Raw genomic sequence first — 16,659 nt, 5'->3', positions numbered from 1 at the left:
TTGTTTTTATTTTCATTTTTAGTTTAGCCTTAGTCATTTTAAAAACAAAAGCATTATTTTTGTTTTTAGATTGTAATGTTAGAATGTAATGCGATTTTAACCACCTTTTTGCACGTAATATATTGCATAGCCTACATTACATTCACTATATTTGTTTCCATATCCTTCAATATCAACATTGTTTGGATATCATTAAGCAGGATGTGAAATATTTTTTTTTAAAATAAATACAGATTTTCTTTATCCAAATAGAAAAACGTAGAAAGTACCGAGATATATCGTATATCGCCATTTAACCAAAAAATACCGAGATATGATTTTTTGGCCATATCGCCCAGTCCTATTCCTAGTGTCATGGAAAACACAGTACACCTGGGTGGAGAAAGGCGATGAGGGCTTGTACTGTTTCGTTTGCCGGAAATTTACAACAAAAGCCGACCAAAATGCAAAATGCATAACCGGCCTGCCGAGTGCCGACGGGCTATCTAAAAAGAGTGTAATCAAATTCCCCCCCCCCCCCTAAACTTCTGCCTAGCCCCCCTAAAAATGTGTGATTAAGTGTAAGCTACACAAATTTGTGTTCGCTTCAGTCTTGTTATAATCAGATTCAGCACGTTCTTCATTTTTTCTTCATTGACAGTTTTTTAGGTCATAAATGTTAAACGTATGACAAAAATAATCAGGCAAACTAATATATTTTTGTCTAATTTCACCATTTTGAAGTGAAAATATAGCCTATGTAACTCATCACTCATGTAATGTAATAATTAGTTTACTGTCATTGTGAGGGGCCAAGAAAAATTAATCCTAATGTATACAATAAATACAGTTTAATGTAAAAGTGCTTTTCATTCTATTTCTTTCAGGGCCAGTAAAAATATAGAAGGGGCCAGTAAAACTCTGATCTACTGGCCCTGGGGGCCAGTGGGGATTTTTTTTTATGTTGAGCCCTGCAAATGATGTGAAATACATGGTTCCTCATACGTTCATATATTTGTGGCGGCCCGCCACAATATCAACACTGGCTGGCCGCCACACATTGATTTTCGATTTTTTATTTTATTTTTACTAAGCCTATTTAAAATCGTATTTGATTGCAGAGCGCCGTAGCGCATTCGCGCCGCACTACCTCTCGCACGTCTCTTACGATGAATGGCACAGCAGCGGCCGGTGCAGTCGACATGTTTGTTTGTTGTCCTCTCATGTGTGGCCACGCGCACGTAGTACGTGTTATGTAGGCAGGTTTTAGGTAACGGGTCGGAGGGAGGGGAATAACAGAGAGCTCATCAGACGTTTCCTAAAAATAAACATTGTTCACGAGTCCCGCAGCTCGAGTCCGAGTCGAGTCTGAAGTCTTTCGAGGACGAGTCTCAAGTCGAGTCTGAAGTCACTGTGTGTGCGACTTAAAGCCTAGTTCACACTACATGATTTTAAAACGTCGGGCTGAACTGTCCGGTTCACACTACATGACTTGCTCTCTGTGAAATCAGGAGTGTTCAAGTTGTTGAGCTGTTCACACCACACGACACAACGTGATTGATCCGCAACAGGAGGTAACGCACTACACGAGTTGACAACAACTCTGTCACCCAACGATTCAATCTTGTCTACAAACCACGTTTTGTCACAAAAAATCACGCGACAAAACGAACCGGAAATGACGCGAAACATCACGCGCGCTAATACCCAGCGAAGAAGACGAAGACCCATGCCTTGCTCTGATTGGAGCAACCCATGCCTTGCTCTGATTGGCTGTAGCTCATGACATCACTGAGGTTGAGTCGTGCGACAGCTCTGGATATCTAGCATGCTAGATATTTTTCTGGGCTCGGCGACGCGTCTGCGAGGCGTCAGCGAGCGTCTTTGATGCGTTGTTGGCTCTTTCATACTAACAGATTGGCGAGCGTCCATCGTCCGCTAATTCCTCGCGATTTGCACGCGATAACACCCTGACCTGTCGGCGAGCTCAACGATTTGCAAATCGGGCTTAAATCGGGCTTATAATCCTGTAGTGTGAACTAGGCTTAAGTCGCACTCGAGTCCGAGTCTCAAACTCGAGACCCCATCTCTCAGAGAGATTCAAGGTGATAATGAACATTTTTAAATGACAGAAAACAACAGATAATAAAGAGCCAAATAAACTCTTAGGGCAAAATGGGGCAAAATTTGAAGAAGGAGTAAAAAAAAAAAAAAAGTTTTTAATTTGCTTCAATATGGCGGACAGTCACATTGCTGGAAAATGACCAGACCTGCAAACTCCTCAGAGTAAAAAAGGTGACAGTGTAGCGGGGGGTGGGGGGGAGGGGGGCTTTGGGTACCCGGCTAACGATAGGCCTAGCTAACGTTACAGGGATATTCCACCATTTGGGGAATTAAGCTCATTTTCCACCTCCCCTCGAGTAAAACAATTGTTTTTTACCGTTTTGGAAACCATTCAGCCGATCTCCGGGTCTGGCGGTACCACTTTTAGCATAACGGTTCAGTACGTTGGAGTGAAAAGCAAAACAAAAATATAGAAGGCATTTTTATAAACGTCTTAAGCCTTGAATTTTTATTAATAAAGGCTTAGAACCAGTTTATTTGTAGTGCACTGACAATAGTTTTATACAATTAGTTTATTAATTAAATTAATAAAAAGACCTTGAGATATGTTTGGTAATTGTACCTGAATGAATTTAAAATTAATTTGCTACATTTCAGATCAATATATTTGTTTTCCTTAATTTTAATTAAGCCTAACTTTATTCTCATCTGAATTATAAATAATTGATTTCCGTATAAAATCAATGTAGAATGTGCAACTTAAAAATAAACAGATTAGAGCTCTGTTTGAGTACAAGAAATAAAAACCAATGCGATATGATGAATGTCCAAAAAATGGAACCCACAGACTGTTTTGAAATGGGGTTGGATAAATATGTTTTGCTTTTAAAACTGTGTGTGTGTTTTTGGTTGGGTGACAGTTGTAGGTTACAGTTTGACAAGAGTTTATAGTTTGACAAAAGCACAATGTTGTATTTTATTGCGAGTGTACACAAATAAGTAAACACTTTGCAGTTTGAATGATGTCCTGTATTAACAAAATTACGGAGTATGTTTTTATGTTTCCACTGTTCGATCGTGCCTCTCACACTCACTCACACACACACACACACACACACACACTCCAGCGTTGCAATCTTGACATCGCAGCCTGTTCATTATGCTGCATTCACACCAAACGTGAATAGAGCGAAATTTTTCGCTATCTAGAGTTTTATTTATTTTTATACCGTGTGTTCTCTGTGCAAATTCGTCCACCGAACCGTGACGCCCGTACCGTTTCGGTTCAATACGAATAACTTACATGTACCGTTCCACCCCTAGACAATACAATATTATTGTAAATGATATCACATAAAAAGCGGTAGCTAACGTCAATTGAATCAAGCAAATAAATAGCTTTTGTTTTTGCTCCAAAAAGCTTGAATTACCTCGGATTTCACAAAAGATTCCTACACGTTATGAGTTTCCATCAGACTCGCGTGGTGTCTCATCCAATGGCGAGCTCAGTAGACGCTGTGTGCTTCAAGATTCTGACGCAAGTGCTAAGATTCCGATTGGTCCAGAGAAATGTCAATTATAAGAATTATCCAATAATGTTTCTCAATTCTAGCCTGCATGGCATGCAGATGAAGGGCAGCCTACCCCCACCCCCTCCCCCCCGACAAACAAAAAAATCTCCGGTTCTACGCGATTCACGTAAATGACCCAATTGACCAAGAAAACGGCGATTGTCGCCGAAAAGCGACAAGTTTGCAGGTCTGAATGACAAGTGAGATACTGTCGGAATCAGCATAGACCAAGGAACATAATGACATAAAGAAATCACATTTTGAACTATGTTTTCAAAAGTTATAAACGTTTTTGCAAAAAAACATTATATCTCTGGAACACTAGGTGGAGCGGTGTTCAAACTTCTCAGGTACCTTCGGGACATGCAGATGATGATACCTACAGAATGTTGTGCCGATATGTCAAATCGTTTAAAAGATGTTGCAATTTATGACAAAATTCAAAATGGCGGCCCAATGGTCCGTCCAATCCTGGCAAAATCCAAATCCTCGGATTCGGCATGACACAAGGCCATAGACACATGACGCATGACTTAGTTTGTCAGGATATCATGATCTTGATATCTGTTTAAAAGTTTTTTGCAAAAAAAAATCAGATCGCATGACCTGTAGATGGCGCTGTGCCCAAATTTGGCATGATCCCCCAGATTATGGTTCTGATGAAGCATACCAATTTTAGTTTCGATCAAAGTTTGGCCGAGATACAGCATCTAAACAAATTTTGGGTCGACCTCGTTAAGTTTGAGACATCATAACTTTAGAAGAAAGATGAATAAAAAAATAAGTTTGGTCATTTTTGTGCAGCTCGATCATCTGAGCCAATTTTCATAAGAATTTGTTAAAATTTTAAGGAGTTACAAAAATACAGAATACTGTACTGTACCAAAATAGCCACTACTGTAATGGGCGGAGTCTTAATGATGTTGAATGTGATCAGCATGATGTGAGGAATCAGATGTACTAAGTTTGATTTTTCTAGATCAAAGGGTTCACAAGTAATAACTAGGGCTGCACGATTTGGGGAAAATATCATATTGCGATTATTGAGGTCAATATTGCGATATGCGATTGCGATATAATAAACAAATGGTTTCATGAGTCAACTTGCTTGGTTCTAAAGCAAAATGCACACACAGATTAGTGATAATTCTGAAATGTGTATTTCTCAACTCAAACTAGCAACAACAACTAAATGATTGATAACACCTATAATGATCAATAAGCCATTGATGTCGGGATAAAAATTAATTTAATTTTAATTTAAGTGAACTTCAAACAATCCTCACATAAACCCATAATAAATGTCATATTTACCTGTGCTCTTCCTGTCTACAGGTAGGACATATACAGAAATTGAATAAAGTTATTAAACAGTCTGCGCTGCATAAATTTATTTATTTATTAGTTTATTTATCAGGGACCATGCACAGTTCAAGCCCTGTACCAGAGTTAGCTATACGGCTAATTTACATCTGTGGTCCCTGGGCAAGGAAAAGTAAAAGGACAACATAAACACACAATACTCACATAAAAACCAGAATACAAATATACAATATATAAAAAAGTCAATGATCACATATCTGATTCGCCTTCAGCCAAGTCTTTACGGACATTTTAAAACTGCTAAGGCTTGCACAATCTCTAATGTAATGTGGGATTAAGTTCCACTTTTCAACCATAGACCACAAATTATAAATTATATGGACTAAAATCCTATTTAAAGCTACACAAGTTCTTTGGTCAAGAGCAGTGAGTGTTTTTCTCTGTTCCCTTTGTTCTTTGATTAACTTTACTGACAGAAAGCATTATTGGATGCTGGCCCTTTAAAGGAGAACTCCGGCGCAAAATGAACCTTTGGTCTAATTACACATTGTTACCTAGTCAACCGTTATCTGAGATTTGTTTTCATGATTATCGAATGTAAATAGTTTTATCTCTAAAAACAGTTTAGCCTATAAAGCTAGTATAACGGTAGTATATTGGGCATAGATCAATGACAAATAAAAATCGCTTGTTAATACCACTAACAAGGCTCAAAATAGCCCCACACTACCACGGTAGCATAATGAGGGTCCCTACCTTCAAACCGAAGCATTGAGAACTTTGTCAGTGTCCACACAGTTTAATAAGAAGATATTTTAAACATACAGTCAACTTCGTGTATACAGGCAGAAGCCATCTTTGAAATACAGCCTTTACCAGTCGATCTACGAACGCCGATCCAAGCCTGCTGTTCGCGCTCACCTTATCATTCTCACCAGCGCACTTGGATCGGCGTTCGTAGATCGACTGGTAAAGGCTGTATTTCAAAGATGGCTTCTGCCTGTATACGCGAAGTTGACTGTATGTTTAAAATATCTTCTTATTAAACTGTCTGTACACTTACAAAGTTCTCAAAGCTTCGGTTTGAAGGTAGGGACCCTCATTATGCTACCGTGTTAGTGTGGGTCTATTTTCAGCCTTGTTAGTGGTATTAAAGGTGCTCTAAGCGATGTCATGTGTTTTTTAGGCCAAAACATTTTTTGTCACATACAGCAAACATCTCCTCACTATCCGCTGGCTGCCTGTCCCCTGAACACACTGTAAAGAAACGCGATCTCTGTAGACAGCCCATGCTTCACAAACAGCACCAAAAACAAACTGCAGCGACCCGCTCCCCAAAACATAACAAACTGTTCCAGCCAATGACCGACAAGAAGGGTTTGGGGGTGTGGTTTGGGGGGTTAGTGTGCGGATGAGGAGGAGGGAGGGTCTAGCTAGCCTCCGTTTTGTTTGACAATAGTTCGAACGTCAACAAGAAGTGACGTCACCCAGGATCGCTTAGAGAACCTTTAACAAGCGATTTTTATTTGTCATTACACTATGCCCAATATACTAGCGTTATACTAGCTTTATAGGCTAAACTGTTTTTAGAGATAAAACTATTTACATTCGATAATCATGAAAACAAATCTCAGATAACGGTTGACTAGGTAACAATGTGTAATTAGACCAAAGGTTCATTTTGCGCCGGAGTTCTCCTTTAAGAGTTGCTGACAGAGACGCCGCGGATCTCACACGTGCCTTATTCTCTCACAACTCGACCATCATAAGACTGCTCTTATCTTATAAAGACACTCGACAAATGATATTTTGGCATAATTGTGTGTGTTATTGTTCGTTCACTTCAAGCGGAAAGAGAACTGTATTCTGGCGCCGCGGTCTGTGCATGCGCATGATACTGGCGCGCGTCTTTCAGTCAGGACATTCACAGGCAGCGCGCTCTCTTTTGACTTGTCTCGCTCTTAATATTCATGCGAAATTTAAACCATTCATCGAGACATGTACAGTAGCCAAAGGATGACAAAAAATAACAGATGCTGCGTTAACAGCCCTAATTTGTTTATTTCATATAAAATCACAGTATTTTGCGTCATATAATCGCATAGGCTTGACATCGCGATTACGATTGCGATACGATTAATCGTGCAGCACTAGTAATAACCGTTTCAAATGTGAATTTTTGAACTGGTGGTGGTGCAATAGAGTTGGTCCTAGATAACCCAAAGTTGATCAGATTACTAATCATTACCAATACTACAAGCGTGCCAATTCTCATAATTGTCATACTTACGGGTTATAGGCTGCCATAGACTTACATTCAGGAAGAATAATAATAAAGAAAACTAACAATTTTAGTAAGTGCCATAGCCCCTTTGGGGTTTGGCCCCTAATTATACAGTTAGGCTGTGAATGTGTGCCGTCATATGTTAATGATTTCAAGAGGGCAGCAAAGCACATGAAGGCCTGTTAGGATCACGTCAACTTTTTCCAATTAATAGAAAGCAATCTGCCGAGAACAGATGACAATCAAAAGGTTGAGGTAAAGGTCAGAGAAGAAAAAAGGATTCCCAGATATTACAGGTTATAAAAAGGAAATAGATATTTGTGATATTTAAATCCCTGCCCCCAAATCATAATACCATCGCTCAAGCAATTATACACAACTATGATTTAGCATATTGCATCTAATCACATTGTTTTTTAATAACGCAAATGTTTTGCATGACTAATTCTCATCCAACTCATTAAAGGCTTTTTGGACTATTAAACCCTAGAGTTTAAGTCATAGCAAGCATAGGGCCCGATTCAAACGTCATGGCAAGATAAATGTCGCTAAAAGATAAGGAAATAAGTTTATTAAAAGAAATTCTGCATAAGATTCCTCAATGTGTTGATGTTAAAACTTGCATCATCGTATTTCTACCAACATCCATTTAAAGCAAAAGCTGTGTTTTTTGACATTCCCTAGGCTATACAAACTCAATTGAAAAAGGCAACTATATAAACAAAGCTATTTGTTTAAAGGAATAAGAAATACTTCATAATGTTACATTTCTCAAAGCAAAGACTAAAACATCAAAACTTGTTAGAAAAGACAGGCTGCTTTCTGAGTTTCTTTGCTAATTGATTGAATGAAATTAACCTTTGCTTTAGACCAGAATAAAGATCGACATCCCGGTGAAAATGTTAACAGACTGTGACAGCACAGTGGTCCATCTCATTACAGAAATTATGATTAGACGTTATATTACAGAATCATCAATTGTACATTCTATATTCAGCTAACGAAGTGTCTAAACATTTAATAGCATGCTAAGAGGAAATCATGAAAGTCAAAACCACCAATCTCTAGAGCTCACTAATACATACTAAAAGCACATGAGAGCATTTGTCCTCAAGCTTTATTTGACGTGGAGTATGAATAGATGAGTTAAACCAATCAAGATTCAAAACCAATCTGATTCTCTGTACACAAAAGACAAAAGCTTGTGGAGATTTGGGGCTTATGAGGAACACGTTTAAAATACCAGAGGCACAGGGAAGCATCTCCTGCCACATCAGCAAGGTTAAAAATAACTTTATTTCAGGGAAAAAAAAGCCCTAAAGCGGCAGAATGTGCCCACTGCTTAAGAATGAACTATGAGCAAATGTCACATCAGCAGACAAAGCACATGCAATCTTAATGGAACAAATAATAGAAAAGAAAACATTGACCTTAAGACTCAAAAACAGTGTTTTAAAGAGCCTCATTATGCTATTTTAAAGCTTCCTAATTTTGTATTAAAAAACACCATCATGTTCTCAAAATATACATTGTAAATCACCTAATTTGTCAAACAGTTTGAAAATGGTTAGTTAGAAGATTTAGTCTCTCTTTACCCCTCATTAGCAAAAGTCTACTCTGCTCTGAGTAGAACACGACAAACCATTATCTGAATTTCAGCTCCGGAGGCTTCCTTGCGCTTGATACAGTGATACGAATGACACCATTCGAATGCTCGAGATCAGCCCTTTAGTGAAGCTGTTTAAACTCAGAGTAGCGCGGTTTCGTTCCACTTTTTATGCAGCATAAAAAGGCAGCTCTTGTCAGTTGGGCAACGTGGTGGTCGCACCAGTGCGACCTCTAACAGGATTTAGTCGCACCAGCAGGAAAAAGGTTGTACATTGCGACCATTTGGTCGCAGTTTGGAGCCCTGCCTCAGCTACTATTGTTTGAGGGCGGGTCAAAGTAGACGTCATTTGCGGACAGCCAATGAAGACCATAGGCTGGCATTAAGCAAATGTGTTACTGTTGTTACGTATAACAGGTGAGACTGCAATTGCTGACGACTCGTTTCAGCAGTTTAGAATCCATTTTTTTCTTTTAGGAGACGTGCACTTCGTTGTTTAAAACTTTGCAGACATTTTACATTCACAAACAGCTCTATTACACACTGCATAAAAGGTATTCGATAATAGTGGCATAATTAGGAGCACTTTAAACAAGAACAACAATAAACATTAACACTCTAGACATGAATAAATTCAAGTAAATATCCTAAATATTTAGGGAATGCTGCTCAACCAATCAAGTGAATCTTGTCTTTTCATTGACCTATTTTGCTATAAAAGAAAAAAATTGCACAAAAAAAGTTCTGAAAATATAAGCTTACCTATGAGAGCCTGGAAAAGACTGCTTTTGAAAATGCCTGTGACTCTTAAGATGGCAGTTTTGAGCTGTTGTTCCTCTGGTTTCTTCAGTTTGGAGCAGTAGTCCTCCATGAGGCTTATAGCCCTGGCTGTGTCTGCAAGACAGAATAAAATAAAATGTTATGCTTCTTGCCTGATTCTTTTTTTTTTTACACACATTTCTTATCCATCACACATAAAAGGAATTGCATGAAATCAAAACTGACCCTCTATACTTAATGCACATTCCTAGTCAAATTATGACTGATCAACACATGTATCTCTCAGTATGTCAATTTACAAAGTAAAATGGGTTTTGAGCAGATTAGCGTTGATAACCCTGATATACACTCTTTACTACTGCCACAGATCATCAGCGTGACTGAGCATGACTCAGTCACTTAATCACACAGACAAACAGACACTAGGGACTAGGGCTACACGATTAATCGCAATGAAACCGCACGCGATTTGGCTAAGGATGTGATTATTTTATGTGCAGCTTGTCAATGCAGCACGGCTGATCTGTAGTAAATGCTGCTCAGTCTGAAAGCCAGAGGGTGCTCTCAAGCAGACACGCCAAATATGCCCCGCCGCAGAAGTACGATAACACACATCATTCCAGAAAATCCCCATCGGGCATCATACTATCACTGTAGCTGAATAAACAGAAGATTGAAACGCTTTAATTGATTAACAGTGACTAATAAACACACAACTGCCTTATTCTGTGTAAGAAGCCACATCATCTCACAGAAGGATCCTCAACTGTTGTTATGAAGTGAGTTTGGAGTAAAAGCATATTATTAAATGTTGCTTTTTGTTGGACAAGAGGTTCATAAATGCTTCTCATGTTTGGAAAGATGTTTGACATGTGTTGCTTTTCAAATGCACGTTATAAGTGACTCAAACTCACAGGGCTTTCAGATGGAGCAGCTAGACATGTGCCGGTATTCGGTAATGCGATAAATCGCGGTAATGAATATGCACGATATTGTTATCGCGGGGACTTCGAAATACCGTGAAAAATAATAGATCCGAATTTAGATTTTTAGAACGCGCATCAGCTTATTTTCCATCAACCGCTTAAAAAACAATGCGTATGCTGCGCAAAACACGTGCGCACTTTGATGTAAACAATCCCCACATCACATGTATAAGCACTGTGTGCATGCAGTGCGCACTCTAGTCTAATGTAAACAATCCTCACGTGGAGAAGAAGCACGGCGGAAGGAGGAACGCTGCCGACTATTTATCCCCCGCATGGCTGCCAACTCTCACGCATTCAGCTTGAGAGACACTCACGCAATTGACACTTTCACACGGTCTCGCGCCACACATCCATTTTCTCACGCAGAGAAAAATCGCGGAGCAAAGAGGACACTGACACCGACAGACTAGACAGAGCAGGTTACTTTTGATATGAAAAAAACATCAGCTCTCAGGTTCTGTCCATTTTTTGACGAAATTCAGACAATAAATACTGTTTTGCTGCTTGTAAATGTGACGTGACAGATCGCGCGCCTCAGTTCAAGTAAACAGATCATCTGTTACTTTTTATTAAAGATACAGTACAACCCACCGAAAGGTACGTACTTTCGATCAATCAGTGTTTTTCAACCACGGAAAGAGGTCAATAACACTGCAGGAGAACAATTATGTCACAGAACGTTACATTTACCTCAGGAAAGCCATTTAATGTTAGTTGACTATAAGAAAATAGCTATAGAGAGGAGTATTTTGCTAAATATGTGCACTATATTACATATTTTATTATATGTTTACTTGTCATTATATAATTGTTATTATAATGAAAATTACGGCATATTACATTTTTATATTTATATTATTATTATATTTATATTGTATGCATTATATTTAATTTCTCTCTGTATGTTTACAGTGAGATATTTTTTCTTGAGAAAAATTTAAATGCAGGCTATCTACTGTAGCCTACCTAATATTTATCCAAATGAGTCAATATTGAATCAAGATTGAAATTAAATCCAAGAATTTAATTGAAATCGTGAAAATTGTGTTAAGCAATAATACAAACAGTAGCCTCAGTAACTGTACCATGTAAACATTGTACCATGTTGTCACTAAAAAATAAAATTAATGTTTTGACAATCACAATTACACATTGTGATGCAAGTTTTTTTTAGATACCCCCAATCCATCTGTTTCTCTTGTGCAATAAAAATATCGTGATAATACCGTATACCGTGATAAAAGCTCAATCAATTAATCGCAGCATGAAAATTTGATACCGGCACATGCCTAGGAGCAGCGTTTACAGAGCCGTACATCAAAGACCAGCTGCGCATAAAAAATAATCGCTGCCTTTGCGATTTCATAATCGTGATAAGCCAAATCGGTTTAAGTGCGATTTCATGTAAATTGCGATTAATCGTACAGCCCTACTAGGGACAGGGTGGAGGCTGTTTCTCTCCTCGCTAGATGTCCAGCAAGGAGGAGCGAATGTAATTTGGGCCTAATGGGTGGAGCTGGAATATCCAACCACACCCTAACCCTACCCATAACTCTATCCCTCCACCCCATTAGACGTCCAGAGAGGTGGAGCTGGACATTATTTGACTCTACAATGAGTACCACCTGGAGACAGAGCCTTCAGAAGCAACACGATTTAGAAAATCTGAAAGAGCAACATAAAACTTTAACTTTCATTATGTGACTGCTCACCTCAAAATGCAAAGCATTAGTTAAAGGCACAATATGTAGGTTTTTTTCGCCACAAGAGGGCGCAGTTTCCAACAATAACAAAGGCGTAGGTTTATGACGCAGTGATGAACTGAATGATGGGAGTTGCTGTGAAGCTGATGGATCTAATAATGTTTATGGATGAGTACAAACATTCATGTTTTTTTTAACATTACAGTGGTATGAAGCAGGTCACGATCGAAATAAATATAAAGGAATAAAGACATTTAATTCTACCGAACTACCCGCAAGTGCTGGATTACTCACACAGGTCAGTTTATTAGACGAATTAAACTTGTGAGGTAACGCAGTGCTGCTTCACTTGGTCTAACGTTACACTATCACACTAAACGGCATTTAAATGTGTGTTGAAAGTTATAATGTTATACTACGTGTTAGTTCGTTTGCTATACGAAACTAGCAGTAAGCTAGATCCACATTAGAATAACATACTGACCATATTCTAACATTTCATCATGTTGAGCTAACGTTATATAACATTGATTTGTTTTATGTACATTTGCTCACCTGTCTAATAAAGCTGTCAAGTCGTGACTCGTGAAGCTCTGTCAAGTCCAAGTTAGTCGCGGACATGGAGCTCACGCCACGGCATCTCAAAACACCACGCTGATATTGATCCTCATTTTAGTTCTCCTGGTTTGTCCCAAAGTCTGTTTGCCATGGTCTATGTTTGAAAGAAACAAGAACTGCGTGCCGCTAAACGTTACGCACTACGCAGTTGTCCACGTCTGTCACCATGGTTACGTCATGGCTATGGCAGTATGAACGGAAACCGAGGATAGCGCGGATATTGCGTCATTGACAGGCGACATTTTTTTCCGGGACGGCCACTTATTTAAAATTGGAATTTCTCTGAAATAAAAAATCTTTGGAGACTTTTGGGATATTGTAAGTACACAACTGCAGGAAATCACACTGTGCAAGTGATTTTTTGGATATTTTATTACAAAATTCTTACATATTGTACCTTTAAGCTACAGAATAGAATTATTTAGCTACAGTATGAAGTAGCATCAGTCAACCAGTAACATAAAATAGTGTCTCAACTTTTCAATGTTAATTAACACTGCATAAAACCCTATGAATTTGGATTCATCATTTAGGTTTGTATGAAAAACCCTTTAGTTGTTCTTTCTTGATAATGATAAGCTACTAGTAGTAGGGGACTAAAGGGGCTATATGTTTTAATCACTTATTTTATTGCCAATGTCTGAACAGCTTGTAACTAAACTTTAAAAATAAAAGCTTCCCCAACTTCCTAGGTTGTCTATGAAAGCCTGTAGACTGTTTTTTTATGTGAAGGACTCAGGACGTTTTTACCGGGAAAATCAAAGGAATATGCTATGACGTTTAACCGCGCTCCCGAGAGCCTCAATTCCGTTCAATAACACATTAAATTATGCTTACAATCAGGGCCGTAGCTAGAGGATTCGGGGGCCCCTGAAAAAAAATATTGATGTGGGCCCCCACCACCCTTCACCAATATCATATACTGAACAAGAGGAGCATGGAGGCCCACATATAACAGAAGATGTTGATGTTGTTGTAAAACCTTTATTTTAAAAGTTAAATGTTTATATATAAATTACAACTAATAAAAACTAACAAAAAGCAAGAAATTGTTACATAATAATAAAACCAATTTTAAAAAAGTAACAGCAAAATAATGGGGTTTTTCCCCATCAGTCTGTTATAATTCATAAATCAAAATGCAAACCTTTAGAAATTGACAAGAATGTAGTCAAATTTAAAAAATAAAATATAATAGTCTTATTTTTTAATAAAGATAATATGGAACTGGTAATATATTATTAAATAAAACTAATCAATTTATTCATCCAAGTGCAGTGTGTTGTATGTAGCCTATTCGTGTTTTCTTGATGTAATAAAATACATCATCAGCCGGCAGGTCATGTACATTATCCAATGCGTCGTCACTCGTGTCAATTTGTTAACTCCATTTACAATAGTGTAAAAAGACAGGGATTTTGAACACGTAATCATTCGGTCGATTGTGGTGCACACAGATAATGAAAAGTGACAGTACCAGGCAGGCAGGCAGGCTGTAGACGCTAGTGTTCATATACCCAGCGAAATAACAGTAGGCTACAGCCTGTCTTTAAGAACGTCTTGGTCGACTGGGGTACAACAACTCTCCTGGCCTCCCTCTCCTTATTTTCATGGCGTTTCTGTTACCCTGATTTATGTTTTCTTTTTTCCCCGACATTTTTCAGTCAGTCAGTCTCCTGCTCTTCCACCAAGTTCATCGTTAACTTCAGGCAGCTGCCGCCTCAACTCTGATTGGTTCTGTTCACGAGCTGGGGTGGGACTTACAATTGTATTGGGTCCATTTGATGTTTGTCACTGACTGAATAATTAATAAATAGTTTAGATCGTTAGATCCCTAATTATTTTTAGGGAATTAAGAGAAGCAGATATTTGGAAAAAATATTTAACCAAATTGCATGTTTTTGTGGTTTAATTAAATCTCAGGCATACAACTAATATAAATATTAGAATTACTTAAACAACAGGGGCCTATAACCCCTAGCGACGGCCCTGCCGAAAGAGCCATTATAGCTACTGCAATGTCAACGTCTCATGCAAAGAAAAATAATTAAAACTATAGGCTATACTTAATCTCTCAGATATACGTTCTCAGATAAACTATCATAACACTGTAAATTGAATTACCTCATCTGTCGACATGATGCCGGTGAACTGCAGAGCTGGTGCAAACATATCCACATCGCTATGATTAGACGCTTTCTTGCTGCTTTTTCTGTGTGTTTGTTTTGTTATTGAAGGTGGTGATGAGATGGCGTCAGGATATTCGTTAAATGTATATCGCTGCAAAGTGCAAACGTTTCCAAATAATTTTTTGCTTCAAAGCAAAGAACGAAAGAGAACTTCGCCGCGTGGGGCCTTGAATCACGTTCACTCTTGTACGTTAACGTTACGTGTCGCGTGCACGAGACTCCCCGAGTGCGAGCACGAGCACGAGCAATAAGTTGCTGGCTGCAATTCACTTAACGACCACCAGTATCGCTAATAACAAGGGTTTCTGAATTCTACATATAGTTGAGAATTCTCATACAGAATTCTCTATACAGTTAAAAAAATATATATACTAAATTTATAGTATCCATAAAAAGACTTGTATTGTAGGCATGCAAAGAGTAACTAAAAACAGCTGCATACCAGTCTGAAATATAAATGCAAACCAGCATCTAAGAGCATCCGAGGTCATGGGCGAGTTGGCCATACTTGTGTCTATTTTTACAGACTACAAACTTACTGCAGAGTATAATTACACTATTAGGAGACCTACATATATAATTACACAGTTTGAAGTCCCCACTGCATATTTAAGGCTTAGGAGGTAAAGAAGTCTAAATAAAATAAGGATATTCAAAGACACGGCCACAACAGTCATGATAGCATGATCATCTTTGTCTGCATCAGCAACTAAAACTTTCACCTAATCAAGTTCTGACATTTTGCATTACCCGAGCTGGCGTGAAATACTTGTGCAAACTTCACATGCGTGTCATGCTATATTTCAACATTTTGCAAATTCGAACAATTATTATGGAGCTTGTATGACCTCTTATTGAGAGACATGGAATAGCCTATTTGTAGCCTACTTTTAACATTTTATTTGTAACAATGCGTGACCATTTAAAATAATTTTGTCTTCACTCGATGTGATTAAAATGGTGAAAAAAGAAATGAATAAGAGAAATTGCATATTCCTGGTCACCAGTAACAAGAATATAAAATTCATCTTACCCATTAATTTACATTTTAACCTAGGATAATGTTGACGATTTAAAAAATAAAATAAAAAGTCCACACATTACATGTCAACTACAGTAAACATGTTTCACAGTTAGTACGTAGCCTAGTGTTTATTTCTCACCTCGTTTTCTTAAGGGCATAATTACTCCTTTATGTCCTTGTGGGATTGTCACGCATGGAAACAGCAACACAAACGTTTCTCCCTCATCTGCTGTCAGTGTCTTGGAGAAACTGTCACTTGCTAAAGCAGCAAGTTCCGGCTCAGTTCGTTAATGTAGATAGAAAAGCTCATAGAATTGTCAAGTTAAAGAGAGGGGCACGCGCTGAAACATCTTGCAGAAGAAAACAGCATATGCTGAGCGCATGACTCGCTCATAAGAAATAAATCCATAATCCGATAGTAAGAGTGGATAGTGATCGGTGCACCTTGGCGTGCATGAGTCCATGAGAAATGTCAAAACTGCTCTCCAGTGTCTGAATGTGTTCTCGGTAGGCTATTGAGAATTATTCC

At 38.3% G+C, this 16,659-nt stretch overlaps 1 protein-coding gene across 25 annotated transcripts in view; it reads right to left on the bottom strand.

Moving 5' to 3' along the window:
• dlg2 (discs, large homolog 2 (Drosophila)) overlaps positions 1–16,648 on the bottom strand; it is a 298,249-nt gene extending 281,601 nt beyond the window's left edge. For 11 of the 25 annotated variants that reach the window (XM_056240211.1, XM_056240217.1, XM_056240216.1 and 8 more), the window contains exons 1-2: positions 16,270–16,647; positions 9,590–9,721 (exon numbers count right to left, since the gene is read on the bottom strand). In XM_056240211.1, coding sequence (XP_056096186.1) covers positions 9,590–9,721; positions 16,270–16,288 — 151 coding nt within the window. In that variant the 5' untranslated portion in view covers positions 16,289–16,647. Of the gene's footprint in view, positions 1–9,589; positions 9,722–16,269 lie in introns of all 25 variants that reach the window. The other 14 variants (XM_056240225.1, XM_056240227.1, XM_056240214.1 and 11 more) reach the window with 3 other exon arrangements.
• Positions 16,649–16,659: the final 11 nt, after the last annotated feature.

The sequence above is a fragment of the Rhinichthys klamathensis genome, unplaced genomic scaffold (assembly GCF_029890125.1).
Source record: "Rhinichthys klamathensis goyatoka isolate OS25496 unplaced genomic scaffold, OSU_Roscu_1.1 h1tg000585l_1, whole genome shotgun sequence".
Lineage (NCBI taxonomy): Eukaryota > Metazoa > Chordata > Actinopteri > Cypriniformes > Leuciscidae > Rhinichthys > Rhinichthys klamathensis.
The sequence above is the reverse complement of the archived record's forward strand: the minus strand, read 5'-3'. Positions and strand labels throughout refer to the sequence as shown.